The sequence below is a fragment of the Myotis brandtii genome, unplaced genomic scaffold (genome assembly GCF_000412655.1).
Source record: "Myotis brandtii unplaced genomic scaffold, ASM41265v1 scaffold250, whole genome shotgun sequence".
Taxonomy (NCBI): Eukaryota; Metazoa; Chordata; class Mammalia; order Chiroptera; family Vespertilionidae; genus Myotis; species Myotis brandtii.
The window spans coordinates 2,705,493-2,725,158 of record NW_005359478.1 but is presented as its reverse complement, the minus strand read 5'-3'; the positions used below and the strand labels follow the sequence as shown (position 1 = coordinate 2,725,158).

At 42.4% G+C, this 19,666-nt stretch overlaps 1 protein-coding gene across 1 annotated transcript; it reads left to right on the top strand.

Moving 5' to 3' along the window:
• Window positions 1-386: 386 nt before the first annotated feature.
• Window positions 387-19,450, top strand: CCT3 (chaperonin containing TCP1, subunit 3 (gamma)). Its single transcript, XM_005867586.2, has 14 exons — window positions 387-637; window positions 3,760-3,821; window positions 4,586-4,636; window positions 4,722-4,784; window positions 5,548-5,644; window positions 9,298-9,415; window positions 13,010-13,196; window positions 14,117-14,266; window positions 14,695-14,827; window positions 15,241-15,322; window positions 16,466-16,646; window positions 17,927-18,172; window positions 18,430-18,561; window positions 19,119-19,450. The coding sequence occupies exons 1-14, from the start codon at window positions 607-609 to the stop codon at window positions 19,221-19,223; spliced, it is 1,638 nt and encodes a 545-aa protein (XP_005867648.1). The 5' UTR covers window positions 387-606; the 3' UTR covers window positions 19,224-19,450.
• Window positions 19,451-19,666: the final 216 nt, after the last annotated feature.

Genomic DNA, 19,666 nt, shown 5'->3' with positions numbered 1-19,666 from the left:
CAGCCCCATAGAACTACAACTCCCATATCACTCCGCAGCCAGGTCTTCCCTCAACGGCTGCTGAAGTCCCGCCCCTTTATTCCTCCACTTTGCTTAGGCTGGAGCGAAAGACTGGAAACTGTCACGCCTTTCCCGGCCTTCGCGGCCCGAGAGAAGCTGAGCCGCAAGCCAGTCCAATGACCTACCTGCGTTATGCATTGAAAGCCTCAACCCCACCCAGCACCCACCCTGTAGTTGACAGACATGCGCAATGGCGTGCGAGCCAAGCGCCAGGGCCTCCGCGCTTGCGCCTAGGTTCGCCCCGCACGCGGCCGGGAGCGGCCGCCTTATTGCGCAAGCGCCGGTGCTCTCCACTTCCAGCATCGCGCGCTCTCTACCGAGCTTGCCCCGCCGTGCTTGCGTGGGAGGCGGAGTTGAGAATGTCAATTGGCCCATTTTCGTGCCTGTCAACGAAGTGGGTGCGGTGATTGGTGGCGACCCGGAGGGTAGCGGGTTGAGGTGTAAGCCCTGCGGAGGCAACGTTTTCTGGGCTTCTCTCAGGCTCCCTCTCCAGAAGCTTCTGCCGCTTTCCTCCGCTCTGGGTACCGGGCTCTGCATCGCGCCGCCATGATGGGCCATCGTCCCGTGCTCGTGCTCAGTGAGTTGTGGGGGAGCCTGGGGAGAGGCCTCGTTTTCTCCCCGCTCGGCCCTGCGTTTCGGGGTTGCCACAGCCCAGTCCCGCCGCGGTCCGGCCACTGTGGCTTCCAGTCATCCTCCTTATTTGGGAAGCCCTTGCTCCCTCGTTCCTGCCACCCCTGAGCCCATTCCCGTCTTCACCGACGCAAACGGCCCTTCCCCTCGCCCAGCCCCTCGTCCTACGGCGACTCGGCTCGGGATCCTTCCCACTCGGCCTTCGTTCTTCATCCCCCCCCTTCCCCTGAACCCTTCCTTACGTGATTGTCAGTGTGTAGGTAAATGGGTCATGTTTTGTGTTTTTTAGTTTTCGTTTGGCCTAGCTTTATAACCTGTTCCATCCCTTAGTAGCCGGTGTGGCCTCGGCCATGTTGGTTGACTTGAGCGTTAACCTCTGTATTATTGGGGTTAACGGTATTTTCCCCGTAGAATCGCGAGGATCAAATGATTAAGTAGGTAAACTGCTGAAGAGCGCGTCTGGCGGACGGCCAGTGGCATCCTTGTTCATTTTTCGGGATCAGCCGTCTTGCATTTCCGCTCGGCAACCCCGGCCCTCGCTCCTCCTCGAGTAACTGGCGGGTCTGCCTCGGATGCGCTGCCAGGACCCCCCCCAGGGTCCCCTGCGTGGCCACCTTCCCACTAACCAGCCTGAGTTTTCCCGCGTTTCTCACTGGCTCTCCTTATCCAGTGGGAGCACCCCACGTTTCCTTAGGACTAGCAAGCACCCCGTTCATTGTCTCCCCCGGTGTGTTTCCATTCTGTGTGTCACGTCTGTGTGACACCTGCAAGACGCCAACCTCTGTGTGCTGAATGCTGTTCAGAGAGTTCATCCATGTTCTCTATGCCTGGGAAATAACTGTTTTCAGGAAAAATTCCGCTTAGCCTAGAAAAAAAACCTTTCTGATGAGTTGATCAGAAAGGTTCCTGCTTACTCACCACAGTCCGGAATGGGAACCTAAATCCTGAGAGTTGTGAACGGTTCGCTTTGCGGGGCCTGGGTGGAAGTTCTTACAGATGTAAATGGTAGGGGGTGTATAGTTTGGAGAGAGGAGGGAAACGAGCATAGGTTTGTTGGTTTGGTTAGAACCACTGGCTCGTCTCCGTTGAGAGGGCCCTGGGGTGAGTGGTGCGTCCTGCATTTACCCCTGGCATTAGTGGCGGTAGCCAATTGGGCCCCCTATTAAAATATACACACACGTCTTACTGATAGTAAATGGAGGGGGGGTGTTTGTTGTTGTTGTTTTAAATATATTTTTATTGATTTCGGAGAGTGGAGGGTAGAGGGAGAGAGAGATAGAAACATCAATGATGGGAGAGAATCATTGATCAGCTGCCTCCTGCACGCCTCCCACTGGGGATCAAGCCCGCAACCCAGGCATGTGCCTTTGACCAGAATCGAACCCTGGACCCTTCAGTCCGCAGGCCAATGCTCTATCCACTGAGCCAAACCAGCTAGGGCTGTTGTTGTTTTTTAAATAGATTTTTGTTATTGATTTCAGAGAGGAAGGGAGAGGGAGAGAGAGAGAGAAACATCAATGATGAGAGTCATTGATCGGCTGCCTCCTCCATGCCCCCTGCTGGGGATGGAGCCCAGAACCTGGGCATGTGGCCTTGACCAGAATCGAACCCAGGACCCTCCGGTCACAGGCTGATGCTTTATCCACCGAGCCAAACTGGCTAGGGTGAGGCGTTCTTATTATATCCAATCATGGAATGACTATATCTTGCAAACTGTGTTCTCATTCCACAGGACACGGGGGCGAGGGGGGGGGCGGGGGGGGCACGATCAATAATTGTAAAGAGTGATTCTCCTTATCCAAGTAGGAAAATATGAACCCTCAAACTCTTTGCCTTTGTACATAAAGCAGTGATTGCTGCTTTTTTAGGGTCACTAGCCCTTTGAGAATCCAATGAAAGCTATAGATCCTTTTCCCAGACAAAAGTACATTATCTCCCATTTTCTCATATACTCTCAGGGATTTCACTTTCCTACGGAGGCCCACTCATGGATCTCAGTTATGAATCCTTGCTGTAAATACATGAATGTTTGGTTAGAGGGAAAGTGATGGCATGATTCCAAAGTTGAAGCATGGGTTGTTTCTTAGTATACCAGGGGTTGGAGTACAATTAAAAAATTATTTTTAAAATTTATTTATTGATTTTAGAGAGAGGGGAGAGAGAGAGAAAGAAAGAAACATTGTTGTTCCACTTATTTATTCATTCATTAGTTGATTCTTGTATATGCCCTTCCTGGATCTTTGATATATCAGGACCACAGTCTAGGCCAGGGGTGGGCAACCTTTTTGTGAGTGCATGCCAAAACCAGCAAAATCCCTGACTCAAAATTCTTCTGCGTGCCAACCCTAATTATTTGAGAACATGTTACACCTACTTGATATCTCTTAAGGTGTACGTATGTGAAGAACCTTGAAGAAATAATAAAATTCATTTGAGCGACAAAAACACAATATATGATGAAAAATACATTTATTTTTTACTGTATACATGTACACTGATAGTCCGACAGAAAACTTTATGACTCCGATTGATATTATCAGTGGGACTTTTGCTGCTGCATCACTGATGACAGAGATTTTACATCAGGTTTATATTTTTTTAGAGTAACGCTGTTGCAAAGTTTTTTAAACAGAAAAAATTTTCTGGAATGGCATTCCAAGTCCTCAGTAGTTCATTTTCGACACTATTGAAATTGCTCTTCCCCTCTCTCGTCAATCCATGTCTATGGTCTTTAAGATAACTTGTTATGTAAAATTATTTATTTATCTAAGATGCACCTACACTGAATTTATCTGAAAAATAAAAAAGTCGATATTAAGAAAAAAATTGTAAATGGAAGATTATAAGAGAGGGTTTTGCGTGCCAGTAAAAGTTACTGGCGTGCCATGTTTGGCACGCATGCCAGGGGTTGCCCACCCCTGGTCTAGGCAAATATGCTTCCTGGCCAGTTGCTTTCATCTACATATACACCCATGAAACTTGTGTTTTTCTTGTCAATGGTGGGGGAATCCATAGCTTATATACAATGGTACAATCATGAGCTGTTGTCTTTTGTTTTACCTATATTAGGCCAGAACGTAAAGCGTGAATCTGGAAGAAAAGTTCAATCTGGAAACATCAATGCCGCCAAGGTAGCATATCTTTGAAGTTGTTTTAAGTGTAATAATTTTTCCTCCAGCTGCCTTCCCTAGTATTTGTGTATCTGCAGTTAGGGAGAAGGAAGCCCTCCATCTCTGAATTAGGTCTAATAGGCTTTTCATAGTAACTTTTGCATAATTCCATTGCTGCATATTGTTTTATATTCTACTAGAGGCCCAATGCATGAAATTCGTGCAAGGGGCTCGGCCCTCCAGCCCCGGCTTCATCCAGAAGGTCATCCAGGTGGTTGTTCTGCTGTTCAGTCCAATTAGCATATTAGCTCTTTATTATATAGAATTTGTGTTTGTCTCCATACTAGACTGAGTTACTTGAGGGGAAGGGCTGTATTAATTCCCTTTTGTATTCCTAGTGCCACAGTAGATCCTGGATAGGTATTTAATATCTTTTGAATGAAATAGCTCTAGGTCTGATTTAGCATGGTGTGGAAGGCCATTTCATGGAAAGAAATGTAGTATTTCATGGAAATACTTAGTATTTCATGGAAGGAAATACTAAGACATGGATTTCCATTTATCTGGACTACTGAGAAACGGAAGCTCTGGAAGGCATGTCCCATTTTTCTTGTGAAAAGTCATTTCTTTCTACATCTACCCTGAAAGTATTCCCAAAAGGGAAAAACAAAGGACAGAATCTAGCCACAGGCATGCTATATCTAAAGAGGCTGCCAGCCCTACTTTAGAGGTGATGTGGGTTACTGATACTTGGTGATGTGGGTTTTTCCTTTTCTTCCTAATAGACTATTGCAGATATCATCCGAACATGTTTGGGACCCAAGTCTATGATGAAGGTAGGGTTATTTCTTATTGAAACTCATCAACTACAGATTTTCTCTTATCTGGAACACTGAAATATAACTTTTGCTTTTGTCCTAGATGCTTTTGGATCCAATGGGAGGCATTGTGATGACTAATGATGGCAATGCCATTCTTCGAGAGGTGTGACTTTTCATTATGCTTTCTAACAGTTTAATAAAAGTACTCAAAAAGATATGTGTAGATGATGATGCATAGTTTCTTAGGGCTGCTGGAACAAATTAACACAACCTGTGTGACTTTAAGTAACAGAAACTTACTCTTTCATAGCCTGGAGGCTAGAAATCTGGAATCAAGGTGTCAAGCTCCTGAAGACTCTAGGCAAGAATCCTTCTTTGCCTTTTCTAGAGTCTAATGGTTGACCACATCCGTGGCATTCCTTGGCTTGTAAACTCGGTCTCCTTAGTTGTCATATGGCATTCTCCTGTGGCTCTTACTATAAGTACACCAGTGGTTGGATTTAGAGCCTATCGTAATGTTTGTATGATCTCATCTTAACTTGTTTATTACATTTGCAATGACTCTATTTCCAAATATAGTCACATTTACAGTTGCAAGAGGGTAGGATTTCAACATGTCCTTTTGGAGGACATAATTCAACCACAATAGTGGTGCTCCCAGTAAATAAGCTATAAGTTATTGTTCTGTTCTCAAAAAACTTCAGTAGTTCAGTTGGCATAATACATTTTTTCCCTAAAAAGAAAGGGACTTGGAAAGGTGATTTACTTAGATATTTTGGGGGGCACTTTTCATCTTTCAAGCTATGGTAAAACAAAGGGGGAGTAAGTATGGAAGCAAGAAGCTTAAGAATTAGGGCCAAGCAGAATGGATGAAAAGATCTTTGAGTAGTGTTGTTTTTAGTGGCAGTCTACATTTTTCTTTTCAGATTCAAGTTCAGCATCCAGCAGCCAAGTCCATGATTGAAATTAGCCGGACACAGGATGAAGAGGTTGGAGATGGGACCACATCAGTAATTATTCTTGGTAAGAGAAGAATGGAAGTTTGATAGGGAAAATAGGATTGAAATATGGGGTTAGGTACCTGTCAGCCTCTGGTCACATTCAACTGATAAATGTATATACCTTATTTTATGTGTTTTTTATTTTGTTTTAAAGACATTTTATCTAATATTGTTGATTTATTAACACTAGCTCATGGCCAATAGCATTATAATTCATGCCCAAACAAAGGTAATATGTTTTTTCTATAAAGCACATTGCAGCCTTATTGCATTTAAAAACTAGACAGCACTTTAGTGCTTATACTTGGGGCCATTCTAAACAGTGAAATCAACAAAATGAAACAAAAACGTGAAAAACATTGTACTAAATATATGACATAATGGGAACTTGTTTACACTGAGAGCTAAAACAAGGCAGAAGATTGTCTTATTCAGCCTCACCTGGGAATGTATTCATTGAGTGATTCAAATTTCTCATCTCTGCACATGTCTGTGAGTGACCATGAAAGTGATATAAATACCTATTTTGGTGTTACAAATTTTAGTGAGTAGTCAAATTGAAAATGAGTCTTGATTGTTATGTTTGTTTTTTTTAAAAAATATATTTTATTGATTTTTTACAGAGAGGAAGGGAGAGGGATAGAGAGTTAGAAACATTGATGAGAGAGAAACATCGATCAGCTCCCTCCTGCACACCCCCTACTGGGGATGTGCCCGCAACCAAGGTACATGCCCTTGACTGGAATCGAACCTGGGACCCTTCAGTCCGCAGGCCGACGCTCTATCCACTGAGCCAAACCGGTCAGGGCTTGATTGTTACGTTTTAATGACTAATCGTTCCACTTATAGGATCATAAAGGATCACTTCTTAAAACTTGGTGTATTGCTTTTATTTATTGTATAAGTTTTAAGTTGGTGAAATTTTTATAACAGAAACATTCATTTGTATTTTATTTAAAAAATTTTGTAATTGATTTTTAGAGAGACAGAGTGAGGAACATCGATGTGAGAGAGAAACATCAATCGGCTGCCTCCTGCATGCTCCCTTGACTGGGAATTAAACCCAAAACCTGGGTATGTGTCTTGACCGGGAATCGAACCACCACCATTTGCTGTAAGGGATGATGCTCCAACCAACTGAGCCACACCGGCCAGGGCCAGAAGCATTTTTTAAAAAATATTTTTTTTTTATTGATTTCAGTGAAGAAGGGAGAGGGAGGGAGAGAGAGAAACATCAATGATGAAAGTGAATCATTGATCGGCTGCCCCCTGCATGCCCCACAATGGGGATCGAGCCTGCAATCCGGCATATGCCCTGACTAAATCGAACCGTGTGACCTCCTGGTTTATAGGTCGACACTCAATCACTGAGCCATGCCGGCCAGGCCAAAAGCATTCATTTTTAAAAATCTGATTGTAGCAGCAGTGTTAGGCAATGAGAAAAGAACTATATTTTAGAGATTCTAATTTCTGGTGTTAGCCCACATGCCTAAAAAATAGAGTCCTACCTGGCCACTGGACTCTATTAAAAAAATTATTATATGAACTTTTTATTTTTTTAAATATATTTTTATTGATTTCAGAGACGAAAAGAGAGGGAGAGAGAAATAGAAATATCATTGATGAGAGAGAATCATTGATCAGCTGCCTCCTGCATGCCTTACCTTGAGGATTGAGCCCACAACCTGAGTGTATGCACTGACTGGGAATGGAACCCTGACCTCCTGCTCCATAGGTGGACACTCTACCACTGAACCACGCCAGCCGGGCTATTATATGAACTTTTTAAACGGGAACATTTTAAATTATTTCTAAAATGCCTTTGTGTACTGCATTTTGAGAATAGTGAGTTGGGTGGGAAATTTACTTGTGTCACCACCAACTGATCACATCTTTAGATTAAATTCTGTTGAGGATTGGGAATTACATATGACCAGTTCTGTACTCTAAAGAAAAACTTGGAGGATGAAACAGGAAAGACTTCAGATGCTTTCTCATTTTTGGGGGTAGACGATGAGCTTTAGATATCAGGCAGAATTTTCTAGCTAATAAATCTTAGTTGAATCTCCTGGAGATAATAGGTAAATTAAGTATTAATGAATCTAGGTATCTCAGATATATGTCGCTTTAAAAAAGAAAAAAAAGCGGCTAGCGCCATTTTGGGGCTCAGCCCACCTGGTTTTCCAGATGATCTAATCCTATATAATAAAAGCCTAGTATGCTAAGTGTCCGACCATTCGTTCGACCAGTTGCTATGATGCGCACTGACCACCAGGGGGAAGATGTTCCAACCAGTAGGTTAGCTTGCTGTTGGGGTCTGGCCGATTGATACTGAGCAAGACTGGCCAGACACACCCTGGAGCCCTCCCATGGTCTCTCCCCAGCCCCAATCGTGCACTGGTGGGGTCCCTCGGCCTGGTCTGTGGGGATTGGGCCCAACCGGCTCTCTGACATCCCCTGAGGGGTCCTGGATTGTGAGAGGGCGCAGGCCAGGCCGAGGGACCCCACAAGTGCCCGAATCTGTACACCGGGCCTCTAGTAAATTCATAATTCTTTATGAAAGGGCGGGAGGGAATTTTGCCATCACTAAAGACATCTTCTATGTTACTGTTCTATTTAATGGCATATCCTTTTTAAGTTAACCTTTTTTTTTGTTAATCCTCACCTGAGGATGAGGATATTTTTTCAATTGATTTTTTTTTTTTTTTTTTTTAGAGTGGAAAGAATGGGGGGTTGGGAGGAGAAACATTGATGTGAGAGAGACTTCAATTGGTTACCTCCGGTACCTACCCTGACCAGGGCCAGGGATCAAACCTGCAACCCAAATACGTGCCCTTGACTGGGAATCGAGCTCTGGACTTTTTGGTGTGCGGACTGGCACTCTAATCACTAAGACACACTGGCCAGGGCTCTAAGCTAACTTATTTGAGCATCTTGTTAAAATATTTGATTATCTTTCAGTATACATGATGGTCACTTAGAAATTGGTAACAAAGTATTAAATTCAAACATTTGAGTATATAACTAGGAGTATACATGCAAACTTGGGCATATTTGTGTAAATTTAAAAAATTGATGCCTGTGGGCAGGTAGTATAAGCAATTTGTGAAAAACCAAATACATTTACATTTCTCTTGTTAAATTAAATTACTTTTTTAGAAACTAGCTTTTGTATTATTTTGTGTGTGTATTAATTACAAAGTAAAGACAAATTTGAAAAGAAAGGGACATTTTTCTAATAATTCCTCTTCCAGAGGGTAAATTTTGTACATTTTTTGGGTATTCTTCCAGGTGTACGGTTTTTGTGTTCTGTTTTTGTTCTTAGTACCAGCAATTTGCATCCTAGGTGTTGAAATAATAAGTCAATTTTCTGTTATGTGTTTTTCTTTGTTTTAGAGTTTTTGGAAAAATGTTTGCTTTTTGTTTGGAAAACTGATAACATATATAGTTAGATCAAGAAAATAAACCCTAGGATCAATTTTTGATCATTATAATATGTACAATGAAGGTATTTTCTTTATTAGTTGCCTTGTACAAAGTGTACAATTTGGCATAGTATTTACAGCCAAATGGACTATTTTAGGACAAAAGGTAAGATATCTCTAGAAGCATAATGAAGTTGCCTTTATATCCAGGTACTTTTTAAAACATTATGGTGTCTGTATCCTTTTTCAGCGGGAGAGATGCTCTCTGTGGCTGAGCACTTCCTAGAGCAGCAGATGCACCCAACGGTGGTGATCAGTGCTTATCGAAAGGCATTGGATGATATGATCAACACCCTTAAGAAAATCAGGTACTACGGGAGGACCAGAAGTGGGTAGGATCAACTATGGGAGGCCTGGAAGAACGATCTGTTCTTAGGTGAAAAGAAGTCCAGGTATATCACACACACTGTGGTTTAACCCTTTGTATCATTTTGTGAGGAGGAACAAAGGGGAGAACAAAATGTAAAGGATAAGTGAAATAAAAGTTTTAGAAAATGGCAAAGAATACAAAGAAGACAAATAAAAAGGAACTAGGTTTAATTCTTTGTTACATTTTGGTTACATGTTATCTTCTGGCTCCCATGTTAGGCACTATGGTGGGAAATGTGTAGTAAGTAAAGTAGACCTACCTTCCAAAAGCTTAGATTCTTTTTTAATAATATATATATTTTTATTGATTTCAGAGAGGAAGGGAGAGAGAGATAGAAACATCAGTGATGCATGATGAGAGAGAATCATTGATCAGCTGCCTCCTGCACGAGCTGGCAACTCGGGCATGTGCCCTTAACCGGAATTGAACCCGGGACCCTTTAGTCCACAGGCCGAGGTGCTATCCACTGAGCAAGACCAGCTAGCGTTTTGTTGTTTTTTAAAGAAAGGAGTTTAACCACCTCATTCTTTTTTTTAATATATACATATATATATGTATGTATATATGTGTATATATATGTGTGTGTGTGTATGTGTGTATATATATATATATATATGTATATATATATATTTTTTTTTTTTCAGAGAGAAAGGGAGAGGAGGATAGAAACATCAATGATAAGAGAGAATCATTGATTGGCTCCCTCCTGCACACCCCCTATTGGGGATTGATCCCACAACCCGGGCATATGCCCTGACCAGGAATTGAACTGTGACTTGGTTCATGCGGTCGACGCTCAACCACTGAGCCACACCTGCCGGGCCGAGGTTATGTTTATTGATTTTAGAGAAAGAGAGAGAACCATTGAGTGGCTGCTTCCTATATGCACCTCAACCGGGGACTGAACTTGCAACCTAAGCATGTACCCTGACAGGGAATCGAACCTATTGACCCTTCGGTGAATGGGACGACGCTCTAAACAACTGCGCCACACCAGCCAGGGCATAGTTTAGATTCCTGTGGGGAGAATAAGGAGTTAGATAACTGTAATAACAAGTTTTAAAATATCCTACCATATGCATGATTATAACTAATTCAGCCAGTATTCTAATAAAACGCTGTGGCCCTAGCCCAGGGGTGGGCAAACTTTTTGACTCAAGGGCCACAATGGGTTCTTAAACTGGACCGGAGGGCCGGAACAAAAGCATGGATGGAGTGTTTGTGTGAACTAATATAAATTCAAAGTAAACATCATTACATAAAAGGGTACGGTCTTTTTTTTTTTAGTTTTATTCATTTCAAACGGGCCGGATCCAGCCCGCAGGCCGTAGTTTGCCCACGGCTGCCCTAGCCGTTTTGTCTCAGTGGATAGAGCCTCGGCCTGTGGACTGAAGGGTCCCAGGTTCGATTCCAGCCAAGGGCACATGCCCGGGTTGCAGACTTGATCGCCAGTAGGGGGCGTGCAGGAGGCAGCCAATCAATGATTCTTATCATTGATGTTTCTCTCTCTCCCTCTCCCTTCTTCTCTGAAATCAATAAAGAGATATATTTTAAAAATAATAATAAAATGCTATGAAGGATGGTGACTGGGACTGAAAATGCTATTTAAATCGCATGTAGTAATCGAAGAACTTGTTAATCTTTTTGCTGAGTGCTAATAGGGTAATGAAAGGAATATAGAAACGCATGAATTCTAACTTCAGGGAATCTTATACCCTGACCTGTGTGGTTCAGTTGAGGTCGCTGGTTCGATTCCTAGTCAGAGCACATGCCCGGGGTGTAGGTTCAATCCCCAGTAGGGGATGTGCAGGAGGCAGATGATTGATGTTTCTTTCTCATCCATGTTTCTATCTCTCTCATCGATATTTCTATCTCTCGCTTCCTTCCTCTTTTTCTAAAATCAATAAAAATACATTTTCTAAAAAAAAATAATTAACTTTAGGGAATGTTAGTTAAATCACGACATGCAGAATGCAAAATTCTTTTGATTAAAAATAAATTGTTTTAAGAGTAAAACCTATAATGTTCTACCCTTTTATATGGTTGGATCATTGGGTACATAAGTACCTAGTAATTTGGTAAGCTTTGTACCCGTATTGTACTGCCTGCTATTATAAAGTATATGATAATCTATCTGGCACTCTTAGGGGATGAGGAGTTTGATTTAAATTATTTTTATGAAATAAACTTTATAAGAATGTAGAGCCGCCCTAGCCAGTTTTGCTCAGTGGACAGTGTTGGCTTACGGACCTAAGGGTCCCAGGTTAGATTCCAGTTAAGGGTACATACCTCAGTTGCAGGCTCCTCCCTGACCCGGGCCCTGGTCAGGGATGGTGCAGGAGGCAACCAATCGATGTTTTTCTCTCACATCAGTATTTTTCTCTGACTTTCCCTTTCTCTTCAGCTCTCTGTAAAAATCAATGGAAAAATATCCTCAGGTGAGGATTAAAAAAATAATAATAATTAAAAAAAAGAATGTAGAAATACCCAAAGGATATGAGTGTGTGTAGTTGAATCATTAGAAAGCTTTTCTTTTTATCAAGCAATAACTGCATGTATATCTTAAATAATACTTTTGGAGCTATTGCTTCTTCCCTAAAATGCATACTTCAACAATATTTAGTGATTGTATATTATGTGCCTTACACTGTTTTTATAAGAGTTAAGTAATATGTGAAAATTTGGACAAGATGATATCAAAGAACACTTAAAATTTCATTTTATGGTTCTAAATGTTCTTACCATGTACAAATTTTGTTAGGGGAGACAAACACACAAAAACAATAAACACTATGTGGTGCACCATGTATTAAGGTGCTAGATAGAATAGAACCAGGTGTTCAAATGGATAGTACAGACCAATGCTGATTATTTTTTAGTTAATCCTCACCTGGCGATATTGTTTTCATTGATTTTTTTTTTTAAGAAAAATGGAAGGGTGGGAGGGGGAGAAAGAGTAACATTGATGTGAGAGACACATCGATTGGTTGCCTCCCTCATGTGCCCCGAGTGGAGTAGGAATTGAGCCTGCAACCTAGGTATGTACCCTTGACAGGGAATCAAGCCCATGACTCTTTGGTGCATGGCCTGACACTAACCATGAGAACACTGGCCAGGGCTGAGGCTGATAATTAAGAGGAACTCAGAATTTGCTAGGGGTCAGGTTTCAAAGACCAAACATTTTTTGACCCAAGTTGTAAAAGTTTTAGAATTTTTATTTGGTTGAAGCAGAAGGTGAAGAACAAATTCTTTTACTGAAGGTCTATATGTAAGTGTAGAAGAGTTGTCAAACATGGGAACAGATTACTTGGAGGATTTGATATACCTTTCAGGGATGGGTTAGTTGTAATCTTGCTGAAAAGGCAGAAGGATGGACAAGATTACTTGATGTCACTTTCAGTTTCCTACAAAGGAACAGATTCCCTAATTCTGCCTTTTGACCCATTATTAGAGTCATTGAGATATAGATGAAGGACTTTCTTAAATATACAAGACTCCTGTTGAGCCTATTACCTGTTTTTCTTTTCCCCAGTACTCCCGTCGACACCACTAACCGAGATATGATGCTGAACATTATCAACAGCTCCATTACTACCAAAGCAATCAGTCGGTGGTCCTCTTTGGCTTGCAGCATTGCCCTGGATGCTGTCAAAACTGTACAGTTTGAGGAGAACGGTCGGAAGGAGATTGATATCAAGAAATACGCAAAGGTGGAAAAGGTAAACTTCCAATTAGTACTTTGGAGACAAATTGTTTCCTAGCATGAGTCATCCCACTTGTGGAGGAAATAGGTTTAAATCAGAGCAGTGTATCTTTATAGTTGTAACTAGGAAGAAGAATATTTGCTGCCTGGGAAACAAAAACTTGAAAAAGGGTATTCCTGGAATAATTCTGTTACCTTCACTGCTGTCCGTACACAAAGTTTATAGGGGCTAAAGAAAGGTTTATTGGTGTCTCCATGTTTGTGTATTTGTGTACATATCAGCCACTTGGTTGGTATATAAAGAAAGGCTCTACAATATACTGTTAATAAACCCCAGAATGCTTTCTGCATCTCCCTATTAATTTAAGATCAAAAAGTAGCATTAATAGACCGGCTAGTGTGGTTCAGTGGTTGAACATTGACCTATGAACCAGGAGGTCATGGTTCGATTCCAGGCCAGGGCACATGCCCGAGTTGCGGGCTCAATCCCCAGTGTGGGAAATGCAGGAAGCAGCTGATCAATCATTCTTTCTCATCATTGATGTTTCTATCTCTCCCTCTCCTTTCCTCTCCAAAATCAATAAAAGCATATATTTTTTAAAGTAGCATTAATACCTTGTGGCCAGTAGATGGAGCCCTGAGCCTAAAATTCTGTGGGAATATCTTTCAGGAAGTAGAAACCTGAGCCCCTTGTGATTAAATATTTGTCAGTCTCTGTTTCTGTGAGTCTCACCTGATCTTCAAATTAGGTCCAAGATTGATGTGCTTACTAGAAGGAAAAAAATGTGATTGTAACAGTATTTGTTTTTGAGGTTCATGGAAGAAAGGTTCTTTGGAAACCCAAAATAGTGATCCTTTGGGAAAGATGAACATTTGGGAAGAGAGTTGAGAAATTGTCTCCTCCTGGTTGTGGATTAAAGTGGATCTTTTGTGCAGATACCTGGGGGTATTATTGAAGACTCGTGTGTTTTACGAGGAGTCATGATTAACAAAGATGTGACCCATCCACGAATGCGGCGCTACATCAAGAACCCTCGCATAGTGCTGCTGGATTCTTCTCTGGAATACAAGAAAGGAGAAAGCCAGGTAAGGTTCCTGGTTCTATTTCTTAAACTTGATATAAGAATCTATTAATATGTACATGGGAAATAAAAGATATGTTTATTACATGCCTACTAAGTGTCAGTTACTGACCTTTATATGTAATTTCTGATTCTTACAACAACGCTTTAAGGCAGTTGGTTTTGACTTCCCTTTTACAGATGAGGAATCTAAAGATCAGAAAAGTTGGATTAAGGAACACAGCTGATAACTGGTCAAATCAGGGTTTGAAGCCAGCTCTGTTTGGCCTCAACTCCACACTACCATGTCACCTTTTCTAGTGCATCAGTAGAACATAGAATAGTAGTTAATTTAGTTTTGAAGTGCTAAAGGAAAATAAAACAAAGTAGTTGGAGGTTATTAAATAAGGATTGTGAATAAGAATCAATTTATTGTGACTTTCCACCACACAGACTGACATTGAGATCACACGAGAGGAAGACTTCACCCGAATCCTCCAAATGGAAGAAGAATACATCCAGCAGCTCTGTGAGGACATTATCCATATGAAGCCCGACGTGGTCATCACTGAAAAGGGCATCTCAGGTAGGACTCCACTCTTTTTAAAAAAATATATTTTTATTGATTTCAGAGAGGAAGGGAGAGAGGGAGAGAGAAACATCAATGATGAGAATCATTGATCGGCTGGCTCCTGCATGCCCCCTACTAAGGATCGATCCCAAAACCCGGGCATTTGCCCTGACCAGGAATTGAACCAGGACCTCCTGGTTCATAGGTTGATGCTCTACCACTGAGCCACGCCGGCTGGGCTGGACTCTACTCATTTTTTTAGTCTACTGTTGAGGTAGAAGAGAGTGGGTGATTGCCCCCCTCCCCATGTTGGCATAGATTGAATATAATAAACATGTGATGGTTAGGGTACATTGAGGATCTGAGGATAAACCAGTTCAGAACCCAGGAGTTCTGGTTTTGAGCTTACCTCTGCTCTTGGTTTGCAGATTTAGCTCAGCACTACCTCATGCGGGCCAATATCACAGCCATCCGCAGAGTCCGGAAGACAGACAATAATCGCATCGCTAGGTGAGTAGGTCAGGTAAAAATAAGATTCTTCCTTTCCAAGTATTTCTATTTTGTAGCTTCATAATGCAGTCGTCATTACCTGAAAAGGTCTAACATAGGATATAATCAGCCAAATCAGTTATAGGCCCTGGGTTTAGCTCTCTGCCCTTTTCAGAAGTCCTTTATCTAATCCAACAGTTGTCTAATGTATGAGTCTCTTCTGTACTGCTCCTAACCAGCAGTGACCAGCTTCTACTTAGCATCTGTGATCGCTACCTTGGTGTAGGGGTTCATTACAGAGTAGCATGTTTTTAACTAGCTCAGAATATAGCAGAACCATAAGCTTTCTTGATTGGTCCTCAGTTGCTGTTAATGAAACTTTAGATTTCACTCACTACTTCTGCACTGATGCCTGTGCTCAGATACCAGTAATTTTTTTTTTATATATATATTTTTTATTGATTTTTTACAGAGAGGAAGGGAGAGAGATAGAGAGTTAGAAACATCGATGAGAGAGAAACATCAATCAGCTGCCTCCTGCACATCTCCCACTGGGGATGTGCCCGCAACCCAGGTACATGCCCTTGACCGATACCAGTAATTTTTAATGCTAACTTATGTACATAAAATATAAGCCTGCCCCAACATCACAGAATATATCATAGATCCAAATCGAATTTTATACTTCAGCTTGCTCTGAAATGGCTCTGGGCTTATGCACATACACTTAGTTGATTGTCTACACGTCCATGAGTGGGGGAAAAGAATGACAAATAAAATGTTAGTCCTGCATTTATTAAAATTGGGTCAGACATGTACTTATGTACTTATTCACCTTCCTCCTTACTTGCCTTTGCATCATCTTTAGTAGAGTCCTATTATTGGCCTTGAAACTAACTAGGTATACAGAATGAATTCTTCTAGAAATGACTGTTGTGTTCATGTTAGATATGTGTAAGAGCTCATTTGTCCAAACTGTACCTGGTTATAGTAGTTGCCTTAGCTGGGCACACTTTTATTTATAAAGCCGAATTAGTTTAGGGAAACTCCACTTACACATGTTTGAAAACCTATTTCACCAGGCAGCCAAGACCTCTTGAGTTTTAGGTAGCAATGTTTATCTGAAATCATCTGGTTCCTCCTCCTCCCTCATCTAATCAATAGAGCCTGTGGGGCCCGGATAGTCAGCCGACCAGAGGAACTGAGAGAAGACGATGTTGGAACAGGAGCTGGCCTGTTGGAAATCAAGAAAATTGGAGATGAGTACTTTACATTTATCACTGAGTGTAAAGACCCCAAAGCCTGTACCATTCTTCTCCGGGGGGCCAGCAAAGAGATTCTCTCGGTGAGTCAGCCTTGAAAGTGTGACTGAATTTCTTGAGTTTTCCAGAGGGCTTAAAATCACCCTGTTGTCCATGTATAGCTGTTTAATTTTGATCTGTAGCCACACATATCTGTCTCTCCTGCTTTCTTTAAAAACAAAAAGAGGTTTTCATTGATTTTTTTTTTTTTTTTTAGGAAGAGGAAGGAAAGGAATAGAGTTAGAAACATGAGTGAGAGAGAAATATTATCGATTTGGCTGCCTCTTGCACGCCCCCTCCTGAGGATCAAGCCTGAAACCCAGGCATGTGCCCTGACCATGACCTGGAATTGAACCAGTGGCCTCTTGGTTCCTGGGTCGACGCTCAACCGCTGAGCCCCACCTGTCAGGCCTTTTACTTTTTTTTTTTTTTTTAATATATTTTATTGATTTTTTACAGAGAGGAAGGGAGAAGGATAGAGAGTTAGAAACATCGATGAGAGAGAAACATCGATCAGCTGCCTCCTGCACACTCCCTACTGGGTATGTGCCCGCAACCAAGGTACATGCCCTTGACCGGAATCGAACCTGGGACCCTTGAGTCCGCAGGCCAACACTCTATCCACTGAGCCAAACCGGTTAGGGCAGGCCTGCTTACTTTTTAAGTATATTCACATTCTTGTAAGACAGGTCTCCAGAACTTTTTCTGGTTCACATCTTGCAAAACTGAGATAATATCCATTGAATAGTGATTCATCATTCCCCAACCCCTGGTAATCAGTCCTTGCTTCCTTATTTTTTAAGTTGAAATTACTTTTTTTCCTTTGTTAATCTTCACCCAAGGATATTTTATCCATTGATTTTTAGTGAGAGTGGAAGGCGGGGGAGAGAGAAACATCAGTGTGAGAGAGACAGATCGATTGGTTGCCTCCCACACGTGCACCAACTGGGGCTGGGGATTGGACCTGCAACCCTGCGGAACACAGGCAGACGATCTAACCACTGAGCTACTGGCCAGGGCATAGATACTGCTTTTTTTCCACCTCAATGAGGTTAAATAACTTACCCAAAGGCACATAGCTAGTAAGAAACCTAACTCCACAGAGTGACACCTCCGTTTCATCCCCAGCCCTTTTGCAGTTGTAGTTACTGTGTTTGCCCAAGGTAACTAGCATCTGCCTTGCCCAGTAGGGATTCCAAGGACCTTTCTTAGTTGCCCTCCTTGGTGGGTTGCTGAACTTGGCCGTCAGGAAGTCCTTTGGTGCCTCTGATTTGTCCCTGAGTCATCGAGCTTTTGCTTCATACTATCTGTTTGCTTTCCCCAGGAAGTAGAACGCAACCTCCAGGATGCCATGCAAGTATGCCGCAACGTTCTCCTGGACCCTCAGCTGGTGCCAGGGGGTGGGGCCTGTGAGATGGCTGTGGCCCATGCCTTGACAGAAAAATCCAAGGCCATGACTGGTGTGGAGCAGTGGCCATACAGGGCTGTTGCTCAGGCCCTGGAGGTCATCCCTCGTACCCTTATCCAGAACTGTGGAGCCAGCACCATTCGTCTACTTACCTCTCTTCGGGTGAGTTCCTTTTCATGCTGTTCTCTTGATGGGGCTTGAGGATGGATGACATCTGTCTATCCAGGTTCTCTTTTATAGCTTGTTTCCTTAATATCTCTGCTCCTAATTTTTGACTTGTTTGTTGTCATTGCCATTTCCTCTTATCCTTTCCTTACCAATCCAGTGTTTTTGGTTTAGTTTTTTACCTAATGTTCCCTGCTAGCTTACTTATTCCCAGTGTTTTCCCCTTTAACTGTTTGTGCTTGTTCCAACTACAGGCCAAGCATACCCAGGAGAACTGTGAGACCTGGGGTGTAAATGGTGAAACAGGTACTTTGGTGGACATGAAAGAACTAGGCATCTGGGAGCCACTGGCTGTAAAACTGCAAATATATAAGACGGCAGTGGAGGTGAGGCACCCCAAGGCAAATGCTATACTGTTTATTCCCAGATAACCAGAAACCAGTGTGTTCAGTCCCATCTTGAAGGGAGGGGGTATGGAAGGCAGAGTATTCCCACAAAGATCCGCAAGGAATTCCATTCCCCTACTTACCTTTAGTTCATATAAAAAGGCAAGGTGACCTGGCCCGTGTGCTCAGTGGTTAGAGCATTGGCCCGAGCACCAAAGTGGCAGGCTCAAGGGCACATACCTGGGTTGCAGGTTCAATACAATCGGGGCACATACAGGAGGCAACCGATTGATGTGTCTCTTTCACGTCAATGTTTCTCTCCCCTTTCCCTTCCACTCTCTTTTTTTAAAAAAATCAATGGAAAAAATATCCTCTGGTGAGGATTAATAAAAAAGCAAGGTGTACAAGCTGCATTCCTGGCTTAGGAAGAACTGCATTTTAATTTAACACTCTGAAAAGATAGCTTTCAGATAAAATGGTAATTGTGGAGGAGGAGCCCGGGGATAATGTCCCTCCCTTCTCTGCTGACCTCGTTGGGGCTGTGGTTTTTCTCCTAGACTGCAGTTCTGCTGCTGCGGATTGATGACATCGTCTCAGGCCACAAAAAGAAGGGCGACGACCACAGCCAGCAGTGCGGGGCTCCTGATGCTGGCCAGGAGTGAGTGGTGGGCAAGGTGACCTCAACACACAGAGCCAACAGTCTCCTCCTTGCCTGAGCCAGACGGCCAGGGACACTGTGGATGTCTTTGTTTGGAAAGGATCAGGTTGAGGGGCAGCCCCAGTCCCTTTCTGTCCCAGCTCAGTTTGCAAAAGGCACTGACATGTAATTCTTCTCTATTGTAAGCTTTCCATTTAGTTTGCTTCCGATGATTAAATCTAAGTCATTTGAGACAGTTGTTATGTGTTTTTCAATCTTGGGTTATTTCTCTGCCTCCTGGCAAAGAAGGAAGAGGCAGAATTCTTCACTGGGGAGGAAGGGAGATGGGAATAGGGTCATTAAATGTTTTTATTTGCCTTGTTGAAGGGGTATTCTTCAGACTTCTCAGTAGATGCTGGTTGGAAAGACTCAAAGTTCAAAGGATGATACTGTAAAGTTTAAAGAAGC